This window comes from Myxocyprinus asiaticus, chromosome 47, assembly GCF_019703515.2.
Source record: "Myxocyprinus asiaticus isolate MX2 ecotype Aquarium Trade chromosome 47, UBuf_Myxa_2, whole genome shotgun sequence".
Lineage (NCBI taxonomy): Eukaryota > Metazoa > Chordata > Actinopteri > Cypriniformes > Catostomidae > Myxocyprinus > Myxocyprinus asiaticus.
The window spans coordinates 29,366,163-29,386,310 of NC_059390.1; the positions used below are offsets into that span (position 1 = coordinate 29,366,163).

The 20,148-nt window shown below is 40.5% G+C and overlaps 1 protein-coding gene across 10 annotated transcripts in view; it reads right to left on the bottom strand.

Moving 5' to 3' along the window:
- LOC127436993 (ubiquitin carboxyl-terminal hydrolase 15-like) overlaps positions 1–20,148 on the bottom strand; it is an 89,718-nt gene that overhangs the window by 33,154 nt on the left and 36,416 nt on the right. For 9 of the 10 annotated variants that reach the window (XM_051691556.1, XM_051691563.1, XM_051691562.1 and 6 more), the window contains one exon: positions 19,332–19,556. In XM_051691556.1, the coding sequence (XP_051547516.1) occupies positions 19,332–19,556 (225 nt within the window). Of the gene's footprint in view, positions 1–8,665; positions 9,741–9,843; positions 18,249–19,331; positions 19,557–20,148 lie in introns of those variants that run through there. The other variant, XR_007896497.1, reaches the window with a different exon arrangement.

Sequence of the window (20,148 nt, forward strand, 5' to 3'; positions counted from 1 at the left end):
CCCTGATGGTCAAATAATATTAGTAAACTATAGTTTTGGTAAGTCGTTTAGGACATCTACTTTGTGCATGACACAAGTAAATTTTCCAACAATTGTTTACAGACAGATTGTTTCACTTTTAATTGACTATATCACAATTCCAGTGGGTCAGAAGTTTACATACAGTTGTGCTCAAAAGTTTGCATACCCTGGCAGAAATTGTGAAATTTTGGCATTGATTTTGAAAATATGACTGATCATGCAAAACAACTGTCTTTTATTTAAGAATAGTGATCATATGAAGCCATTTATTATCACACAGTTGTTTGGCTACTTTTTAAATCATAATGATAACAGAAATCACCCAAATGGCCCTGATCAAACGTTTACATACCCTTGAATGTTTGGCCTTGTTACAGACACACAAGGTGACACACACAGGTTTAAATGGCAATTAAAGTTTAATTTCCCACACCAGTTTGTTAGCTCTCACGTGGATGCACTGAGCAGGCTAGATACTGAGCCATGGGGAGCAGAAAAGAACTGTCAAAAGACCTGCGTAACAAGGTAATTGAACTTTATAAAATGGAAAAGGATATAAAAAGATATCTAAAGCCTTGAAAATGCCAGTCAGTACTGTTCAATCACTTATTAAGAAGTGGAAAATTCAGGGATCTCTTGATACCAAGCCAAGGTCAGGTAGACCAAGAAAGATTTCAGCCACAACTGCCAGAAGAATTGTTCAGGATACAAAGAAAAACCCACAGGTAACCTCAGGAGAAATACAGGCTGCTCTGGAAAAAGACGGTGTGGTTGTTTCATGTGTGGCGTGTAATGGCCGTGCAGTGGGCAAAGGAGTGTGTTCGTAGACAGGTGTGTGCATTGTGGAAGTCAGGAGCAGATCCGTTGGAAGTGTCCGTTGAAGCTTGGTGTGGTGAAGAACAAGGCCAGTCAGTGGCATGATCAGTGGCATAATCAGCACCTCCCCCGGAATGATCAGTGTTCCCATGGAAACGCTGATAATGTGTACTGGCTTCGCCTGTGAGACAAGAGGGAGAGAGAAAAACAAAACAACAGAATAAACCGGCAAACTCACCTGAGCCGTGACAGTACCACAGAGGTGGTTTATGACTGCTACCGCGGTCTCCCTCGCTGAGGGGAATTTGGGGAGGGGAATGAAATGAGCTGCCTCTGAGAACTGGTCCACTACAGTCAAACGACTGTGTTGCCATGGGAAATCAGTTACGAAATCCATGGCTATGTGTGACCAGGTTCTCTAAGGGACAGACAGCGGTTGGAGGAGACCGGCCGGAGGATTACAGGAGGTCTTATTAGTCGCGCAAACTGGACAAGCGGCAACAAACTGGCGAACGTCCCGCGCAAGCAATGGCCACCAGAAACGCTGTCTAATAAGCGTCTGGGTGAGGTTCGCCCCTGGGTGGCAAGCGATGTTGGACGAGTGACCCCACTGTTGGACGTGCATTCGAACTGATTATGGAACAAATAACTTGCCCGCTGGGCACATGGTGGGGGGCGCTGTGTTTCGTAGCACAGCACAGACTTTAGCCTCCACCTCCCAGGATACCATGCCCACCACTCGAGTGGCAGGGAGGATGGTATCTGGTGGGACAGTGGAGGTCTCTATTTCGAAACATCGAGACAAGGGATCAGCTTGACATTTTTAGAGCCTGGGTGATACGAAAGGGTGAAATTAAACAGAGTGAAAAATAATGCCCAGCGAGCCTGCCTGGAGTTGAGACGTTTTGCGCTACGGATATACTCTAGGTTCTTATGATCATTCCAGACCACAAAAGGTATCCCCGACCCTCTAACCAATGACGCCACTTGCCCAAGGCCAACCGGACAGCCAGCAATTCTTGGTTACCTATGTCGTAGTTCTGTTCAGCCAGTGTTAAGCAGTGTGAAAAGAACACACACAGATGCATCTTTCCATCTGAGGGAGAGCGCTGCGAGAGGACTGCTCCAACACAAACCTCGGACGCATCCACCTCCACCTCGAACTGACTTGCAGGGTCAGGAGTAATTAAAATTGGTCCGGCAGAAAACTGCTCCTTAATTTTGAAAAATGTGGCTTCAGCCCACGGGGACCAGCAAAAGTCGGAGGTGAGATCCGTCAAAGGTGTGACGAGTTGGCTGTAGTTTCTAATAAACCTCTGTTAAAAATTAGCAAAGCCCAGAAACCTCTCGAGAATCTGGGGTTGGCCAATCGGAGACAGCTTTAACTTTAGTAGGGACAATACACACTCCCTCGAATGAAACGATGAACCCCAGGAACAGAACCGTCTATGCATGAAAAGCGCACTTCTCCACCTTGACGAACAGCCGATTCCCAAGCAGTCGCTGAAGCACCTGGGAGAAGATCAGAATATCGTCAAGATATATGTTTTCTTGACAGTGTTTTGTTGGGTGGGGGAATGTTCTACACAGGACTGCAAAGACTCAGTAGATAATGGGAGGAAGCAAAAAGTAACTACAATATTCTGGAATGCTAATGCAACAGAGTCTTGCTAAAAGGAAAAAGGTGGAAGATGTGGTCTTCTGTACTTGGAATATGAATGGGGTTAATGAATCAGTGAAAAGAGGCAAGGTATTGTCTCTTTTAAAGGCACTACAAGCAGATGTGATTTTCCTACAAGAAACCCATTTGAAAAATTATGCCAATAATAAGCTTAAGTATAGATGGATAAGCCAGATATTCCATTCCAAATTTTCGGTGAAGGCTAGAGGCACTGCCATACTGATTCGGAAGGGAGTTCCTTTCAGACATCAATCTACAATAGTGGATAAGGACGGGAGGTATGTTATGGTACTGGGGGAATTGCATTCCACTCCAATGACATTGCTGAATATATACGGGCCAAATTAGGGAGTTTTTCAGAAGGGTTTTAGGGTTAATACCAGATATATAAAATACTAATTTAATTATCAGGGGTGATTTTAATATGGTGTTAGACCCATATTTAGATAAGTCCTCTTCCCATAAGGTAACATACTAATGCAAGTGGTCTCATGAAAACATATATGGATAATATGAACTTCTGTGATGTGTGGAGGATTCGAAATCTGACAAGGAGGGAATACTCCTTTCATTCTAGCGTGCATAATGGCTACTCTAGGATTGATTATTTCCCTGATGGATGGAAAAATACTACCGCTTATCCGTGATGCAAAATACCATAACATTATCATCTCCGATCACTGTCCCGTCTCGTTTCCAATGAAAGGATGTGATTCAACCGAAGTACAAAGAAATTGGAGATTTGACCCCCAACTTCATAATAATCCAAAATTCTGTAAATATCTGAAATCGCAAATTACATTATTTTTTTAAACTAACGATAATGATGATACTTCTCACACACTATTGTGGGAAACTTTTAAAGCTTACGTGAGGGGTTGCATAATTTCCTTCCAGTCATCCCAGTAAAGACAGGATAAAGCTGAACAACTGGAATTAGAGAAGCGAATAAGCAAATTGGAAATTGAGAATAGTCAACAACCCTCTGTAGAAAAATTCAACAAAATTACTTCACTTAAGTATAAACTTAATCAAATCCTATTTATGAAAATCAGCAGAGCATTTATGTTTGCGAAGCAGAAATATTTTGAATTTAGAGATAAGCCACACAAATTGTTGGCTAGTCAGCTACGCAAAATAGAAAGCAACCGAACTATCCACAAAATAAAATCGGAAATAGGTGTTCCCCATACATCACATAAAGACATAAATTATAGATTGAGACAATTTTATGAGGGGTTATACACATCTCAGTCATATGGGCGTCCGAGAGACTTGCAAGAATTTCTAGACTTATGTAATCTACCGACATGGAGTCAGCAGGACCGTAGTGCTCTAAATACTGAAATTCCATGTGAAGAAATAATAACTCCAAACGGCTCGTTGAAAAATGGGAAAAGTCCAGGTCCAGATGGATTAGGAAATTAGTTATACAAAAAATGTAGTGGTCTATTAGCCCCCTATCTACTTAGAATGTATAAACAAGCGAAACAAGATGGTACTTTGCCACAAACATTGAATGAAGCTATTATTATCTTAAAGGAATAGTTCATCCAAAATAATTTACTCACCCTCAGGCCATCCAAGATGTATCTGAGTTTCTTTCTTCATCAAAACAGAATTTAAGATTTTTAGGATTTCATTTCAGGCCTCCTCCTTTAAACAATGCAAGTGAATGTATTCAATTTTTTTGACAGTCATATTTAGGGTGCATCAAATTAATCCACACGACTCCAGTTGACAAATAAAGTTCTTCTGAACCCAAATGATTGATTATTTTTAGAAAAACAATACTAATATACTTTTTAACTACAAATGTTACAAGTCGACAAATAAAGTTCTTCTGAACCCAAATTATTGATTATTTTAGAAACAAAACAATACTAACATACTTTTTTAACTATAAATGTTCGCTTTCGTACATCTCTGTGACGCGCGCTCATGAGAGGGATGACGTAAGCTTGTTGGTAAGGTCACGCATGGAGGAGGAGACAGGAAGGGCGTCATTGTTTACAAGAGAAACTTGCACAGACCACAGACCAAGCGCCGTTCACAAACCAAAACAGTCCAAAACAATTTCAAACATGATGTCAGAGGATTTTGATTTTAGAAGAAAAGAGGAGATGGAGTTTTTTGAGCCCGAATACACCGATGAGTAACTGAGGGAGATGGAGGAGGCTGCAGCAGTGGCGCAATCACAAGTCTTGGGGAGGCAGAGATCTATGGAGACATGGTGGTGCACATGTAGTAAATGCCAACAGAGGCAGACAGCCTGTGCTGCCACGACTGGACCATAGCAATCCCACCATTGGAAACAATTAGCGAGGCAGCCGGTGAGAACACTCCTAGTCCTAGCTGCATTACCGAACATAATGGTTTTCCACCATTACTGAAACCCAGCGTTTTAGAGGTGTTTTTCAGTTTGCCACGAATAAACTGGAAGCGCCGTCCAAGGTCAGAAAGACCCAATGGCACTCTATCAGTAGAGTAAGTATCATGTTTTGTTTGTTACTATAGCTACTATATAGAAATATATAGGCTATACGACAAAGTTTTCACACATACCTGAGTTCGCTGGAAAAACAGCACGGGCACAGCCGATGAATTCAGATATCGACCCTTTGTTTCTTTCGATGGTCTGAAATCCTCAGGGATAAAACGTTCACTGCACACCCTTCACTATTTGAGAGAATGTAGGGGTGTACTGATATCCAGGTTCAGCGCGATAAGCCAGCGCTTCAATCGCTCATGATCATGTATAGGCAATCGATGAAAAGTTAATATTTTTCCTGGCGTGCATTTTCTTTGGGGTTTCTGAAGGTTGAAGCATCCAGGATTCACACATCAAACAACCATTTTGAACAATACACTTATCCAAATACAAATCTACAGCAAAGACAATTAAACTTTTGTGAAGCGCTCCTTCTCTTGCAAACAATGACGTGCTTCCTGCCTCCTCCTCCATGCGTGACCTTACCAACGAGCTTATGTCATCCCTCTCATGAGTGATTTATGGAAGCGAACATTTGTAGTTAAAAAGTATATAAGTATTGTATTGTTTCTAAAAAATAATCAATCGTTTGGGTTCAGAAGAACTTTATTTGTCGACTGGAGTCGTGTGGATTATTTTGATGCACCCTAAATATGCATTTTGGACCGTCAAAAAATGGATTGCATTCACTTGCATTGTTTAAAGGAGGAGGCCTGAAATGAAATCCTAAAAATCTTAAAGGTGCAGTATGTAAGATTCAGAAATCCTTGTTATTAATGACACTTGTGGCCATTAAGTGAACTGCAGCCAGCTACCTGTTGCTTGTGCTCACGCACACACTCCATAGGGACGCGAGCGAGCACGCATCGGTCAAAACAATGACGTAACGTACAAAGAGACTGAATGTGATCCACCAGCATCATAGCTGACAGATGAGGTAGCATAATTAAAATTACAAAGTTATGATTGTTTTCCTAAAAACTTTGAGACTAAACTAAAACTACTTATCAGCTAACACAGCATACTGATACACACATACAGCTACATACTACCGAACTATACAAGGCAGTTTACTGTTGCACTGCACTGTTATGTTGCACTATTGTATGTTTTGTATGTCATATGTTGTACTACGATCAAGAAACCAACATATTTGCTTAAATTTAACCTGTATACCTGACTTTTAGTATAAAGAGACGATCGTTGAAATTATCTGAAAGTTCCGAAGCAAGGTAGCTTGCAATTTATCAGTGTTAGCAGGCAAGATCAAGTTAGCTAAAATGACACAGATCAATCCTTATGGCACTATATTTCACATTGCAGTTATGTAAGCTTACCTGTCTAATAAGAAGAACGTCAATTCAGGGTCGGTTTTGATCCCCAAAACCGAACGATGGTCCCTCCAGGAATCAAATGCCCTGCCGATGTACACTCTAGTTTTTGCTCGACCACAATCATGTTCCCGCTTAGCCAGACGGGATTCAGTAGAAGGCTCTCGGGAGGGTGCATAAATGTCACATCCTTTGGATTTTCCTGGCAAAACCAACCCGCTCCTTTCCCATGAAAATCGGTCTACAGGCTTTAATAGGCAAACTAGGAAGTCCGGGAAGGGCTCATTTTTTAAGTTGCGTTACAAACTGTTCACACATTGGCAAAAAAAAGGCGAATATTACATAAACATTTTTACATACTACACCTTTAAATTCTGTTTTGATGAAGAAAGAAACTTGGATGGCCTGAGGGGAGTAAATTATCAGCAAATTTTCATTTTTGGGTGAACTATTCCTTTAATTCCAAAGAAAGGGAAAGATCTAGAGGAAGTAGGTTCTTATAGACCTATTTCTCTACTAAATACAGTCCAAAACATCTTGGCCAAAACACTAGCTAGAAGACTCAGTTTCTTAATGGATAAACTTGTGCATACAGATCAGACAGATTTTGTCCCTGGAAGGAACTCCTTTCTCAACCTCAGACGCCTATTTAAAATCATGTATTCTTCTAGAATTCCAAATGACTTCATTGTACTGAGCCTAGATGCTGAAAAGGCGTTTGACCAAGTTGAATGGCCGTACCTCTACGCAGTCCTGGAAAAGCTTCAGATGGGCGATTAATTTATTTCATGGATCAGGCTATTGTATAGCAATCCAACAGCAAAGATGCTCACAAATAAAACGATGTCTCCCCAATTTCGGCTTTACAGGGTTACTAGGCAGGGGTGCGTACTTAGCTCCTTATTGTTCGCTTTAGCATTGGAAGCACTTGCAGTGGTGATTCGTTGTCATCCTGATATACATGGATACAACACGGAATATACGGCTAAAAAGATTTCCCTGTATGCGGATGACATCTTGTTATATATGTGTCCCAATCTCAGACTACGATCCCAGCAATTCTAACTGTAATTGATTAATTTGGCCTTTTCTGGATATATGGTTAATTGGGGTATGAGCGAAGTGATGCCTATAAGATTGGAAGGTTATAATTGGCTGTTATCACTTCCCTTTATAGTGATATTAGAAAAATTCACTTATCTGGAAATCATGATTCCGAAAAAATATAGCTCTTTATTCAAAGCTAATTTTCTCCCCCTACTTGACAAGCTTAAAGATAACATTCAGTTCTGGAGGATGCTCCCAATTTCATTATTGGGCAGGGTAAATACAATTAAAATGATTTTCCTTCCACAATTGCTTTATCTTCTCCAAAATATACAAATATTCCTCTCCAAAGCTAGACTCAATAATCCTCCCCTATGTATGGAATTATAAATCTCATAGAATAAAGAAGGAACACCTCTGCAAGTGCAGTTTACACGGGGTATTTGCACTGCCAAATTTTATACATTATTATTGGGCTATAGGCATGCATTCCATTACATTTTGGTTAGATGATACCTCTTTACTTCCTAGCAGACTGCAGATGGAACGTGAAGATTGCCTGCCATACTCTACTGGTGCAGTCGTCTATCATCAGCCCCTATTAGCAAAGCATGCTATAACTTCAACCCCACAATACATAGCACGATAAGGATTTGGAAACAGATATCAAAACATTTCAAACTCAGAAAGATCTCCTTCTTGCTGCCTATATTTGCAAATCCTTCATTTCCTCTATCCAGTTTAGATGGGACATTTAACATGTGAAAAGAAATGGGGATATGTAATATAGGGAATTTGTATATATATGGTACTTTTTCATGTTTTCATCAGCTTCAACAGAGATAGGGGTTGCCGAAGAATACATTTTTCAGATTCCTTCAAGTCAGAGATTATGTAAAAGTACATCTCTCCCAGTTTGAGAATGCTGGGCCTGACAGGCTGGATGAATGCTTAAAAGGATTTGCAGGGTCAGACCATATAGTATCCCGCTTTTACGATTCACTACAATGCATAAATCTACAAACATCATAACAGCGGAGTGGGAAAAAGAATTGGGTACTCAGATATAAGATGACATATGGGATGAGAGTCTAGGTTACATTCACACATTCCATAAGTGCACATCACTGTTTAACACAGTTTAAGATATTACACAGATTGCATTACTCTAAGGAAAAACTACAAATATTTCCAGAGGTCACAACTCAGAGGAAGGTAATTTACTTCACAGTTATGCTCTCTGTCCCAAAATACAAGACTATTGGTCGGATATCCTCACTTTTTTGTCAAAAATATTGAAGGTTCAGATAGACCCAGTTCCTATTTTAATAATTCTGGGGGTATCGGATGTTGTAAGGGAACTAAACGTGGCACAAAAGCGCCTTCTGGCATATGGCCTCATCACCGCGAAAAAACTCATTTGATTATTTTGGAAAAAGAAAGAAGTCCCAACACTGAAACTATGGCTTATAGTAGACACACTCCACCTTGAGAAAATCCGATTTATTATTAAGCTAAAAGATTTTGAGAAAATTTGGCAACCTTTAGTCACTCATCTCGTAGAAGGAACCGATTCTTGAATGTAGTTTGTGTTGGGAAGGGGGGTGGCCAGGATGTATATGTATGTATATGTATCTTTTCCTTTTTTTTCCTCCTTTGTTGCTGTGATGTTTGTTTGTTATGTGTAAAAGAACCATATCAATGTCATGCCTTTCAAAATAAAAACATTTTAAACAGAATATCGTCAAGATAAACAAACACAAAATGATCAACCATGTCTCTAAGCATGTCATTTATGAGCCCCTTGAAGACGGCGGGGGCGTTGACCAATCCGAAAGGCATAAACAAATATTCGAAGTGCCCCCTATGGGTGTTAAAGTCCGTCTTCCACTCTATTCCTGATTCGGACCAGGTGATAACCATTGCGTAGGTCCAACTTCGTAAAAACGGACGCCCCCTGCAAGATTTCGAAGGCTGAGGATATCAACGGCAAAGGATAACGATTCTTCACCGTGATGTCATTCAGCCTCCAATAATCTATGTAGGGTCTAAGCAAGCCATCCTTCTCCACGAAGAAGAACCCCGTCCCTGTGGGCGACGAGGAAGGGCGGATGAAACCGGCCGCCAGAGAATCATTGATATACCTGTTCATAGCCTCCCTCTCGGGAGCTGAGAGCGAATACAGCCATCCCAGAGGAGGAGAGGTGCCAGGAAGCAGTTCAATCGCACAGTCGTACGGGCGATGAGGAGGGAGGGTCGTGGCGTGGGACCGGCTGATCACCGCCCTCAAGTCACGGTACGTCAATGGCACTTCGGACAAATCCGCCAGTTCATCCAGCAATGAAACACAAGACTGGAAAGGGGAGACAGCAGAATTAAGACAGTGTGAACAATGAGAACTCCAAGCAAGAACAGTGTTGGTTGCTCAATCTATGTGTGGGTTGTGCGTTACCAACCAAGGATGCCCCAACACTACCGGGGTCGATGGAGACTGGATCAGATAAAAAGGACAGTTGTTCTGAATGATTACTGGAGACGAGGGTGACTGGCTTAGTGGACTGTGTGATGATTGACGGGGCGTGCCACTGAGAGTGTGGGCGGTGATGGGTTCGTCCAATTGGACCCTGGGAAGCAGCCACTTTGAAGCCAAGTCAATGTCAATGAAGTTCCGTTCGGCACCGGAATTCACCAGAGCCCAGACCGTGTAACTGGCAGAGCCATACTGCAGCTGGGCTGGGAGAAGTGTACGAAGTCCGGGGGCTTTGTCCAATGGGGTTGTGTTCACTAGTAACCCCCTTCCTACTGATGAGCGGTGTCTTTTAACGGGCAGGCAAAACAGAAGTGGCCAGACAGGGCACAAGAAAAGCATAGTCCTTTATCTAGGCGTCGCTGTTTCTCCTTACATGACATTGGGGTTCTTCCGACTTGCATAGGCTCGGTGTCGGGGCAAGATTCAGGTGACCTGGTCGAAGTAGTGGGTCGTGGGAATGGTCAGCCGCCTGAGAGGGTGAAGAGCAGCGTTGATGGTGATCACGGTGCAGGGCCAGTCGTTGATCGACTCGGATAGCCAAGTCCACCAAGTTGTCGAAATGAGGGGGAAGATCCAAAAGGATAAATCTCATCCTGGACGATTATAAGAAAGCCCACACAAAAACAGGTCCCACATGCTGTGGTTGTTCCACTCGCAGGATGTGGCCAGGGTGTGAAACTTTATCGCATAGTCAGTGACTCGTCAATCTCCTTGGGACAGTCCGGATAAGACCCTCCCAGCCTCCCGACCTTGAGCCACGCAATCAAACATTCTGCGAAGTTCAGAGGAGAACGCTTCATAAGTGGTGTAGCATGGATGTCAGTTGTCCCACATTGCAGTTGAGGGCTGTAGGGAGAAAGGCGCTAACTGATCCTGACTCACCTGAGAATGGAGCTGGAGGGAGGATGCGCGCCAAGGGGCATGGGGAACCGTCAGAGCCGATGGGGGTGTATCTTGAGATGGGCCGGGATAGGGAGATGGGCGGAGTTGTTGGATCTCCGATGCCCGGTTCGAAGCGGAGATTTGGTCTTGTTCATGCCCAGCAAGGCTCCTTGCTGCAAGAGGGCGGAGCGAAGAGTCGATTCCTCCGCTGGGTCCATGTTATGCTAGTTTATTCTGTCAGAATGAGAGTGAGACAAAGGGACCCAAAAGCAGATGAACAGTTCAAAGGATTTATTAACAACAGAAAAAGTCTATTGAAACTGGACTGGTGAAGGCTAGCGATCCGGCACCGGCTGCAGTGGCAGGAGGCGAGTCTTGGAGCACGTAATGGTCGCGCAGTGGGCAAAGGGAGGAGTGTGTTCTCAGACAGGTGATTGCATTGTGGAAGTCAGGAGCAGATCCATAGGAAGTGTCTGTTGAAGCGTGGTGTGGTGAAGAACAAAGCCCAGGCGAAGAAGGGCTGGCATTTTCCTGACGCGCAGGCAAAGACGAGGAATCCTCCACTGGTGATTTGTGGGCAGCGAGGACAGGCATACAGTAAACAGGAAGGTAACCACACTTTCTGACACGTGGGCAGAGACAGGCAACCAACAGATACAAGAGACAGCATCGACTATACAAAGAGAGCAAGGTTAACACTTGAAAGGTCAAACAATAAACTAGCAAAGATAGTGAGGACACACAAGGATTAAATAGGGAGTGCAATTAGAGTGGAACAGGTGTAGCAAGCACATTAATCAGTGGCACGATCAGCGCCTCCCTGGGAACAATCAGTGCTCCCATGGAAACGCTGACCATGCGTGCCGGCATCTCCCTCTTGTGAGACAAGAGGGAGAGAGAAAAACAAAACAACAGAATAAACCAGCAAACTCACCGGAGCCGTGACACTATGAGTATAATTGTGACTGCTTTGAATATTACACTTGTCTTATACACTTGAATATTACAATTTCTTCAATTTCACGCAATCAGTTGAATAGGGCTCACATTTCAGCGGGACTTTTATTTTCAAAGATCTTTGAAGTTCTTCCTGTTTGTGAAGAGTTCGTTATATCAAGCTTCCCACGACTCGCAGCTGAAATCTCCGAGCTGCTACGGAGAAAGAGTTCATTATAGAGTTCACAGCCGTCTGATCTCAACACACTGATCTGTGGCTCTGCAGATGGATCCTATTGGACACAGTGCATGAAACTCAAGCATTATTAGTGTGTGTCTGTGTGTGAAGGAGATGACAGGGCAGAGAGGTGCCTCTTATTCATACTGTGGTGCGCAGCGCATGTGACTGTATATTATTTCATTAAATTACATCCTTCTGCTGTTTAATGATCACACCTGGCCATATAGAGGCTTTTTATTATTATTTTCAAATGGTCTTTGATTTCATCTCAAAACTCTCACATTACATTACATTTTGCTAATGACAGCATACTTTAGTATGTGAAACAGTATAAGGACGGGCAAGGAGGAGGCGGAAACCGGTTGAACAGTCAATGTAAAGTTTATTCAGAAACTCAACATAAAACAAACATACACATAATGACACACATGCAATGCGGCCGCGTGCGTCTCTCTCTCTCTCTCCAGAATCATAGTCTCCGGCTGCCCTTTATCTCACTCTCCCGCTGATCAGCCGATTCAGCGCTGGCCATGCTCCATCACGGCCCAACCACACCCTCCTCCTCCTCACGATTCAGGCCGGGGCACCACCGGTCTGACTAACTCCTTCCGAATCTTCTTGACATAGCAGGCCATAAGCTGGAAATCGAGCCAGCTCACAGGGTTCCTGCTTGGCAATCCGTGGAGGGAGACAGGCCCCGATCAATTCTGGCCAAATTTCTGAGATCTTCCAATAAAAATCTTGTGTTATGCGAGGCGAGGAGTAAAGGAAGGCTTTCTTAGAAAAACCACAGCATTTTCTTTTTCCCAGAGAGAAACGTGATCGATGCAAGGAATGCAAGAAAATTTTACATCAACAAAAGGTTGCTTTTGTACTGACATTCCCAGCCAAATTGAGAATAGATGCTAAGGATGGCTGTAAAACATTCACATGCTCACAGCAAGCGATGTCCTTCATAAAGTCAATGGAGTGAGTAAGTCATCTTGTGGTACTCACGTTGCAGCTGAGTGGACCGGCTTACTGAATATTCACATGACTGTTTGAGGAAACTGAGTGCTTTTTTTTTGCTGGTTCCGCCTAGCGGCTGGAGTTTCATTTGTAGAGTAACACACATTCAGGAAAGTTTTATAGATGAATCTACATGCTCTTTGTACTTATTCCTCCAATTGGCTGGAGTTTGTTTTGTGGAGTATTTCTTGCAAAGATATTGGAGTGATTAAGTCATTTGTTTGCACTCATGTTGCAGCCGAGTGGACCGGCTCACTGAACATTCGTTTGACTGTTTGACGAATCTGCATGCTTTTTTTGTGCTGGTTCCGCCTAGCGGCTGGAGTTTATTTTGTAGATTATCTTTTGCTATGTAATTCTGTCTCACAAAATTTGTATAGGAACACGGGACTTGAGTAATCCGATGGCAAAATTGTCATGGGGGTTCTCGTAGGCGTGCATGGACTGTTTGAGTTTAGAGGGTTGGATGCCAGTTGGTGCTTTCGTGCACGGGGTTAATGCGCACGTTCTTTTTGTTTGGTTCTGGGGGCTGTTCAGGTTTTGATGGTTTCACTAATGTTGGAATGTGGTCTTTATAATCTTGTTTTTACACATGATACATTTTTTCTTGTATGTCAAAATGTCAAATGTTAATATGAGTGGAGCAAAAGCGTGCAAGCCCCCTAGAGCACCGGGTGGTGGCAGGAGGTGTGGCTCATAAGCTTTTGCTTTATGCAGATGATATTTTATTATTTGTCTCCAACCCTACTAGATCTATGCCTTGCCTCCACAGAATTATTAATTCCTTTTCTAAATTCTCAGAATACAGAGTCAGTTTGTTAAATACAAAGCTTTGGCTCTGACAGCATACTGCCCGGTAACGGCTTTTCAGCCGGGCGCCTTCCAGTGGCCAAACAGGGCATTAAGTATTTGGGCATTTTATTCCCAGCAAATATGTGTGATTTAGTTAGATTTAATTTTGACCCTTTAATAAAAAGGTTTTCGATGTGGGTAGATGGGCTTCATTACATTTATCTATGACTGGGAAGGTTAATGTTATTAAAATGAATTGTATTCCAAAATTCCTACCTGCTACAATCTCTCCCTATAGATGTCCCCCTCTCTTATTTCAAGCAATTTGATAGCATAGCGAAGTCCTTCATTTGGAATGGTAAACGTCTCAGATTATATTTCAGTAAATTACATAGGCCAATTGACAAAGGTGGGCTAGGCCTACCCAAGATTTTGTTTTATTATTATGCATTTGGTCTCAGATATTTGGCTCATTGGTCGCTCCCACCTGAGAGAGCCCCTCCTTGGTTTTGTATTGAACACAAAGTTCTTGCCCCTATTTCACAATTGCAAAGCCTTTCTATCAAACTAACCAGAGAAGTTACACCCCGTCATTTCACATTTGCACTCGGTATGGACAAAAGTGTTTAATTCGGACATTTATTTAAATGTAGCCTCGAGCATATGGCTGAACCCCAAATTAAGTATAAGTCCCTTTTCTGCTGGACAGAGTGGATTGTGAGGGAGGTTAATACACTCGGTGACCTATATGAGAGTGGAGTGTTGAGATCCTTTGAAATTATGGTTCAACATTTTGGATTTCCCAGGTCTCAGTTCTTTAGGTATTTACAGCTGCGACACCTGCTCTGTACTATTTTTGGGAATAGCATACACCCCCCGAAAGCGGCAGATACTCTGGGAGTGGTGATTACTGCTTTTGAAAAAGGTCATGAGGCATCAGTGTATTACTATCTGCTAATTCAGAGTCTGGGGGATGGAGCTTCAACTTCTCTCAAGAGATTATGGGAGATAGATTTAAACTTGGTATTGTAGGAGAGAGTGTGGGCTAGGATTCTACAAAATGTCAAGTCTACATCTAGAGATGCAAGGGTGCGCCTTATGCAATTCAAGATTTTAAATTGATTCTATTGGACCCCCTCTAGATTGTATAGGCTTGGTCTTAAAGACACACCCACCTGCTGGCGATGCCAATCAGTAGAGGCACAACCCATGTTTTCTGGTAGTGTGTTAAGATCCAAGAATTTTGTTTGTGGGTTCAGAGTTTTATGTGTGACGTATTGGGCACTCAAATTTCATTTTGCCCCAGACTCTGTATATTAGGCGATGGGGCGGTCATTAATATAGGGGATAAATACATAAAGAATGGGGGGTGGGGTTGAATGTTCGGGGGGGAAGGGTTTAATTTTATAGAATTTGATTCCGCATTTTCTGTTATGTTTATTTAATTTGTTGAATGGAATCAATAAAAATTGTTAATAATAAAAAACATTCATCATCAAAATGGTGCCTAATCAAATTAATTTAAAACTTGAATCAACTGAAAATATAATTATGTTAAAAAATTTAATTAATTAAAATAACATTGCATTATGTTTATCAAATTAATTGCTTTTCTACAAAATCCTCACAGCATAATCCGAAATACTGGAGATATTTTTGTCAAATGAAGTGCTGCACAACAGAACATCACAGATGCGAGATATTGCTTTAATACATTATTATTATTTAACTACATTAATCATGATCTTTTTTTCCCATTTCATGCGTTCATTAAAACGTGACGCCAGTTTCGCACCTCCAGATAAGCAGTTCGCTACATGGCCCAGTGTGATTATTAAAGTCCAAAAAGCTATGATTTCATCTAAATAAATATATAGTTTGTATGTGCTGCACGCTTCAGAGTGCTCTGCTTACTGTCATCTACTACACACACAGATGCTCATGTTGAGGTGTTTTCAACATACGAGCAGCCGGCTTCACACATTCATTTTTAAGCACACATCACAAGCAGATTATATATTTATTTAATTGAATCACAGCTTGTTGCGGTTTAATAATCACACTTGGACATATTGAGATTTTAATTAGTTGTGCATTCAAACATTCATATTCGTCCCAAATATGTCAAATTCCATGACATTTCACATTTTATAGCTAATGCAACTTTATGACTGAATTCAGTAATTCCATCTGTGTTTTCCACATCACAGAAATCATAGGGCCCTACATGTGACGGCGGTATAAGCGGACTTTGATCGTTGAATTATTGAAAATTAATCTACATACCGAGGTGTAAAAGTTGCATCATCACCACACTACCACCTCGGGTGTAAATGCATTTTTTTCAGAACATATAATGCAGAAAACAATGCTTTAGAATTGGTGTCATAACGTAGTTTGTCCAGCAGACCGTGCTCCGACTCAGGATCTGCAGACAGGGCAGAGATAAGCAGGATACAGTCTTCTCTGTAAGTTGCTAACTAGTTTGTGCAATACATACTGGAAAGTTAATAAACAATGACCCCATCATTTTCCCTTTTCAATATAACTAATATAACATTAACCCTGTCCCTGACAACCATGTCACTCATGCTATCACACCTGTTTACTATGTTAGCCAGCTATAGTTTGTCAGTGTAGTCAGTAATGTAGCAGATTGAAAGGTAAACATCAGAGCATCTTTTTGCAGCTCAGCAGACAACGGTGCAGTGGTGGATTGTGTCTGTTGAGTGTTGATTTCATGTTGTTACCTAGTTGGTGAGACGCCAATGCTGGAAAGTAAATAAACAATGTCCATCTTTTACTCTCCGTGACAATGAGCTTATAGCTAACTAGCTAACCACGTAGCTACTTTCATTGTTGTCAGCTGAGTGTAAGCTAATGTGTAAACATGTATTCACCAAACTGTTTTATTCAGGATTCACAGTTTGGTACCCCCTTCAACCAAACAATTCCAGTCGTTGCATTTATAAAATGTAATATTTAAAAGTCTGGTTTTCCATTGTTAAAAGTTTCCCCTGAACTTGTATAGCAGAATACGATGTAACAATGCTGCAATATTAATATAGTCAGCATTTGACTGATACTAAACATACAGTACTGATGTTTATTTAGCTATTTATTTTATTTTTATTTATTTATTTTAATGGTCAGCATTTGACTGATACTAAATATACAGTACTGATGTTTTAGCTATTTATTGTATTTTAATTTATTCTTTATTTAAATGGTCAGCAGCTGACTGATACTAAACATACAGTACTGATGTTTTTTAAGCTGTTTATTGTATTTTTATTTATTCTTTATTTTCTCAGTGTTCAATTCTAGAATTTGTTGGCAATGCATAATAATAATGTCAAATATTCTTTGATAAAAATATTTGTTTTTAGAAAGTAGCCTTCTGAGTACCTTTGCATAGTCATATCGGTGCAAAATCAGTGCACAATCCACATAGAAAAGGTCTGGTTTCATTCCAGCTCAAAAATTAAACTATATTGGTTACCATATCGGTATTCTGTAAATTTTCCCTCTCTAAAATCGGTATCGGTCTCAAAAATCCCATATCAGTCAGGCTCTACAGTATATGTAGTACTCAAATGACTACGAGGCATAACATTTACTCTTTGGGTATTAACTAGAGTCTTGGGACAATGTTAGGGAGAAAAGTTGGATGTCACTCCTCAGGAAATAATCTACCACTGCCCTTTCCGGTTTCTCTGTTTACTGCACTTAATTTTTAATGTCCAATATATAAACCTTAATTTGTTCAAAGTCAGCCTGAAATGATTGTACCTGCCCTACATAGGTATCTCCCTCCTTTTCAAAAGTATCAGGTTTTATATATACACACAAACACACACACTACCGGTCAAAAGTTTAGGGTCACTTATTCATTCTTTATTATTATTATTTTTCACATTTTAGAATAATAGTAAAGTCATCAAAACTATGGAATAACATAAATGGAACTATGGGAATTATGTTGTGACTAAAAAAATCCAAAATAAATCAAAACTCTGTTATATTTTAGCATCTTCAAAGTAGTCACCCTTTGCCTAGAATTTGCAGACATGTACTCTTGACATTTTCTCAACCAACTTCTTGAGGTATCACCCTGGGATGCTTTTTAAACAGTATTGAAGGAGTTCCCATCAATACTGGGCACTTATTAGCTGCTTTTTTTTTTTGTTCAGTCCAAGTCATCAATTTAAAAAAACTTTTTTTTTTTTTTTAATGCAACTGTAATTTTATAATGAAATAAATTAATATGTTGGCACAATTATATTTTTGTCTACAAAACTAATTTCAAATATTTAAGCATACACCTTCAGATCAAAAGATTTTTAAGATCATGAGAAACACTTCAGTCAAGTGGCCCCAAACTTTTGAATGGCAGTGTGTATGTATATATATAAGTGAGCTTAACATAGATGTTCTTTCGCCTGCAGGGTTGAGTCTGGTTATAAAGAGGCCTGCAATAAAATCAACAACATCTCAACATTAGCACCAACTTCTTCATTTTCAACATTTTCATCACTGTTAAGATTAGTACACTCCATTTCTCTTTCACAGAGCACATAGAAACATACAGTACACAATGAAAACAGAGCTCACTGTATGGGCCACCAATATGAAATGTTTAAGACAAAGCGGCTAAGTTACTTTAACGTATGGATTCTCAACTCTTAAAATGTCTGCATGAGTGTGTAAATAAAAGAACACTAAAAATACCCAGTTTAAATTCTTCCCGAGTATATTAAACAACTGTCAAAACCCTGCGGCTGACTCAGTCTCTCTATAATAAGTTCAATTTCAATGCAGTCCTTTAAATTCCAATAATATACAACTGTATATCTAGTTGAGAACTGAACAAACCAGACACCAATGACAAGGACAAACGAGGCACAGGGGAACAGTATAATAGTTCATTAAATGAATCACTAATGAGCCAAATATAGAAATACAGCTCCCATTATGTGGCCACACTACAATGTTATGGCCAATAATTGATGGTATGAAAAAATATAATAGGTTTTCATTCAAACAAAATTAGGTGAAGTCAGTCATCACAACATTTTAAATGTACACTATGAAGGCTGGGAAACTATTCACATGAAATTAAATTTCATATTTGCAAAACAAAATATATAATTTTAGACCGAATAAAATGGATGCTAAATGTACAAGCATAATTCAGTGCTAAAATATATACACATTTTGAAGTAACACTAGTTAAGGTTTTATAAATACGTTGTAGGACTGTCGGTTTTATGTGTTATTTTAGTGCGATTAATTATAAGAACAATAATGCATGTAAAATAATTATACATGTAATCTCTCTCTCTCTCTCTCACACAAATATATATATATAAATAATGTAATTATTTACAATATTATATACTAAATTATCTTTATTTAGGGGCCTTTAACTGTAAATACTGATGTGCAATTAATTGCAATGAATTATTTTGCATTGTAAAATATATTTGACTTGCACGGCTCACTGGACGCATTAACAATGTGAACTCAAACAAATGTCTAATATTCCAGTGTACCTGTGTGGGTTTGGTGAGGGGGTCCAGCCACACCAGATACACCTCCAGCGTGCGCTCCTTCTTCAAGGGCAGAGGAAGTGTCAAATAGCAGAAGGGGTCAAAGGTCACAGAGATCTTTGCGCACACGGGACAGACCAGAGTGGACTTGAAAAGACCATGAAAAATATCCACGATGATGGAGTCATTCCTCTTGATATGGTTCTCCCACGCTTCCTCTGCCACCACCTACAACACAAAATCATCCACACACAAAATCAAATTATTAAGAAATTACTCCAGAAATATTAGCTTCACTGTCAAGGCTTTGTTTCCAGTCATCAGAATAGGGCCTGATCCACCTTTCAGCTTATTCTGTCCAAGAACTGCCAAATTATAAAGGAAGACACCATCTGACTGATATGTCAAAAGACCAACCACGACTTGTTTTTTTTGTTTTTTTGTTTTTTGTGACTTTTAGGGGTGGGTTTATCTAAAATAGTTCATACCACATTAATAAACCAGTACAGAAAATCCAGTCCATGAACAGTGTACTAAGAACAACACTAAAGAAACTGCGTAGTCTTCATGTGCAGACATTGGGAAAATAATTTATAATAAGTACTAATTAATTCACAGACATAACTCAGAAATACATACAGTTCTGCTTGTGGAAGTCTAGTTTACTTGCTACCAAGTGTCTGAATCCAAACTCTGAATATCTTTCAAAGATTTGATGTGACGGACGTCACAAACGTTTCTCATTGAAGCAGTGTGGGAACTGGTGATATTAACCTGTGCACACTGACTCCTGAAAATAATGCAAGGCCAGCCAATCAGA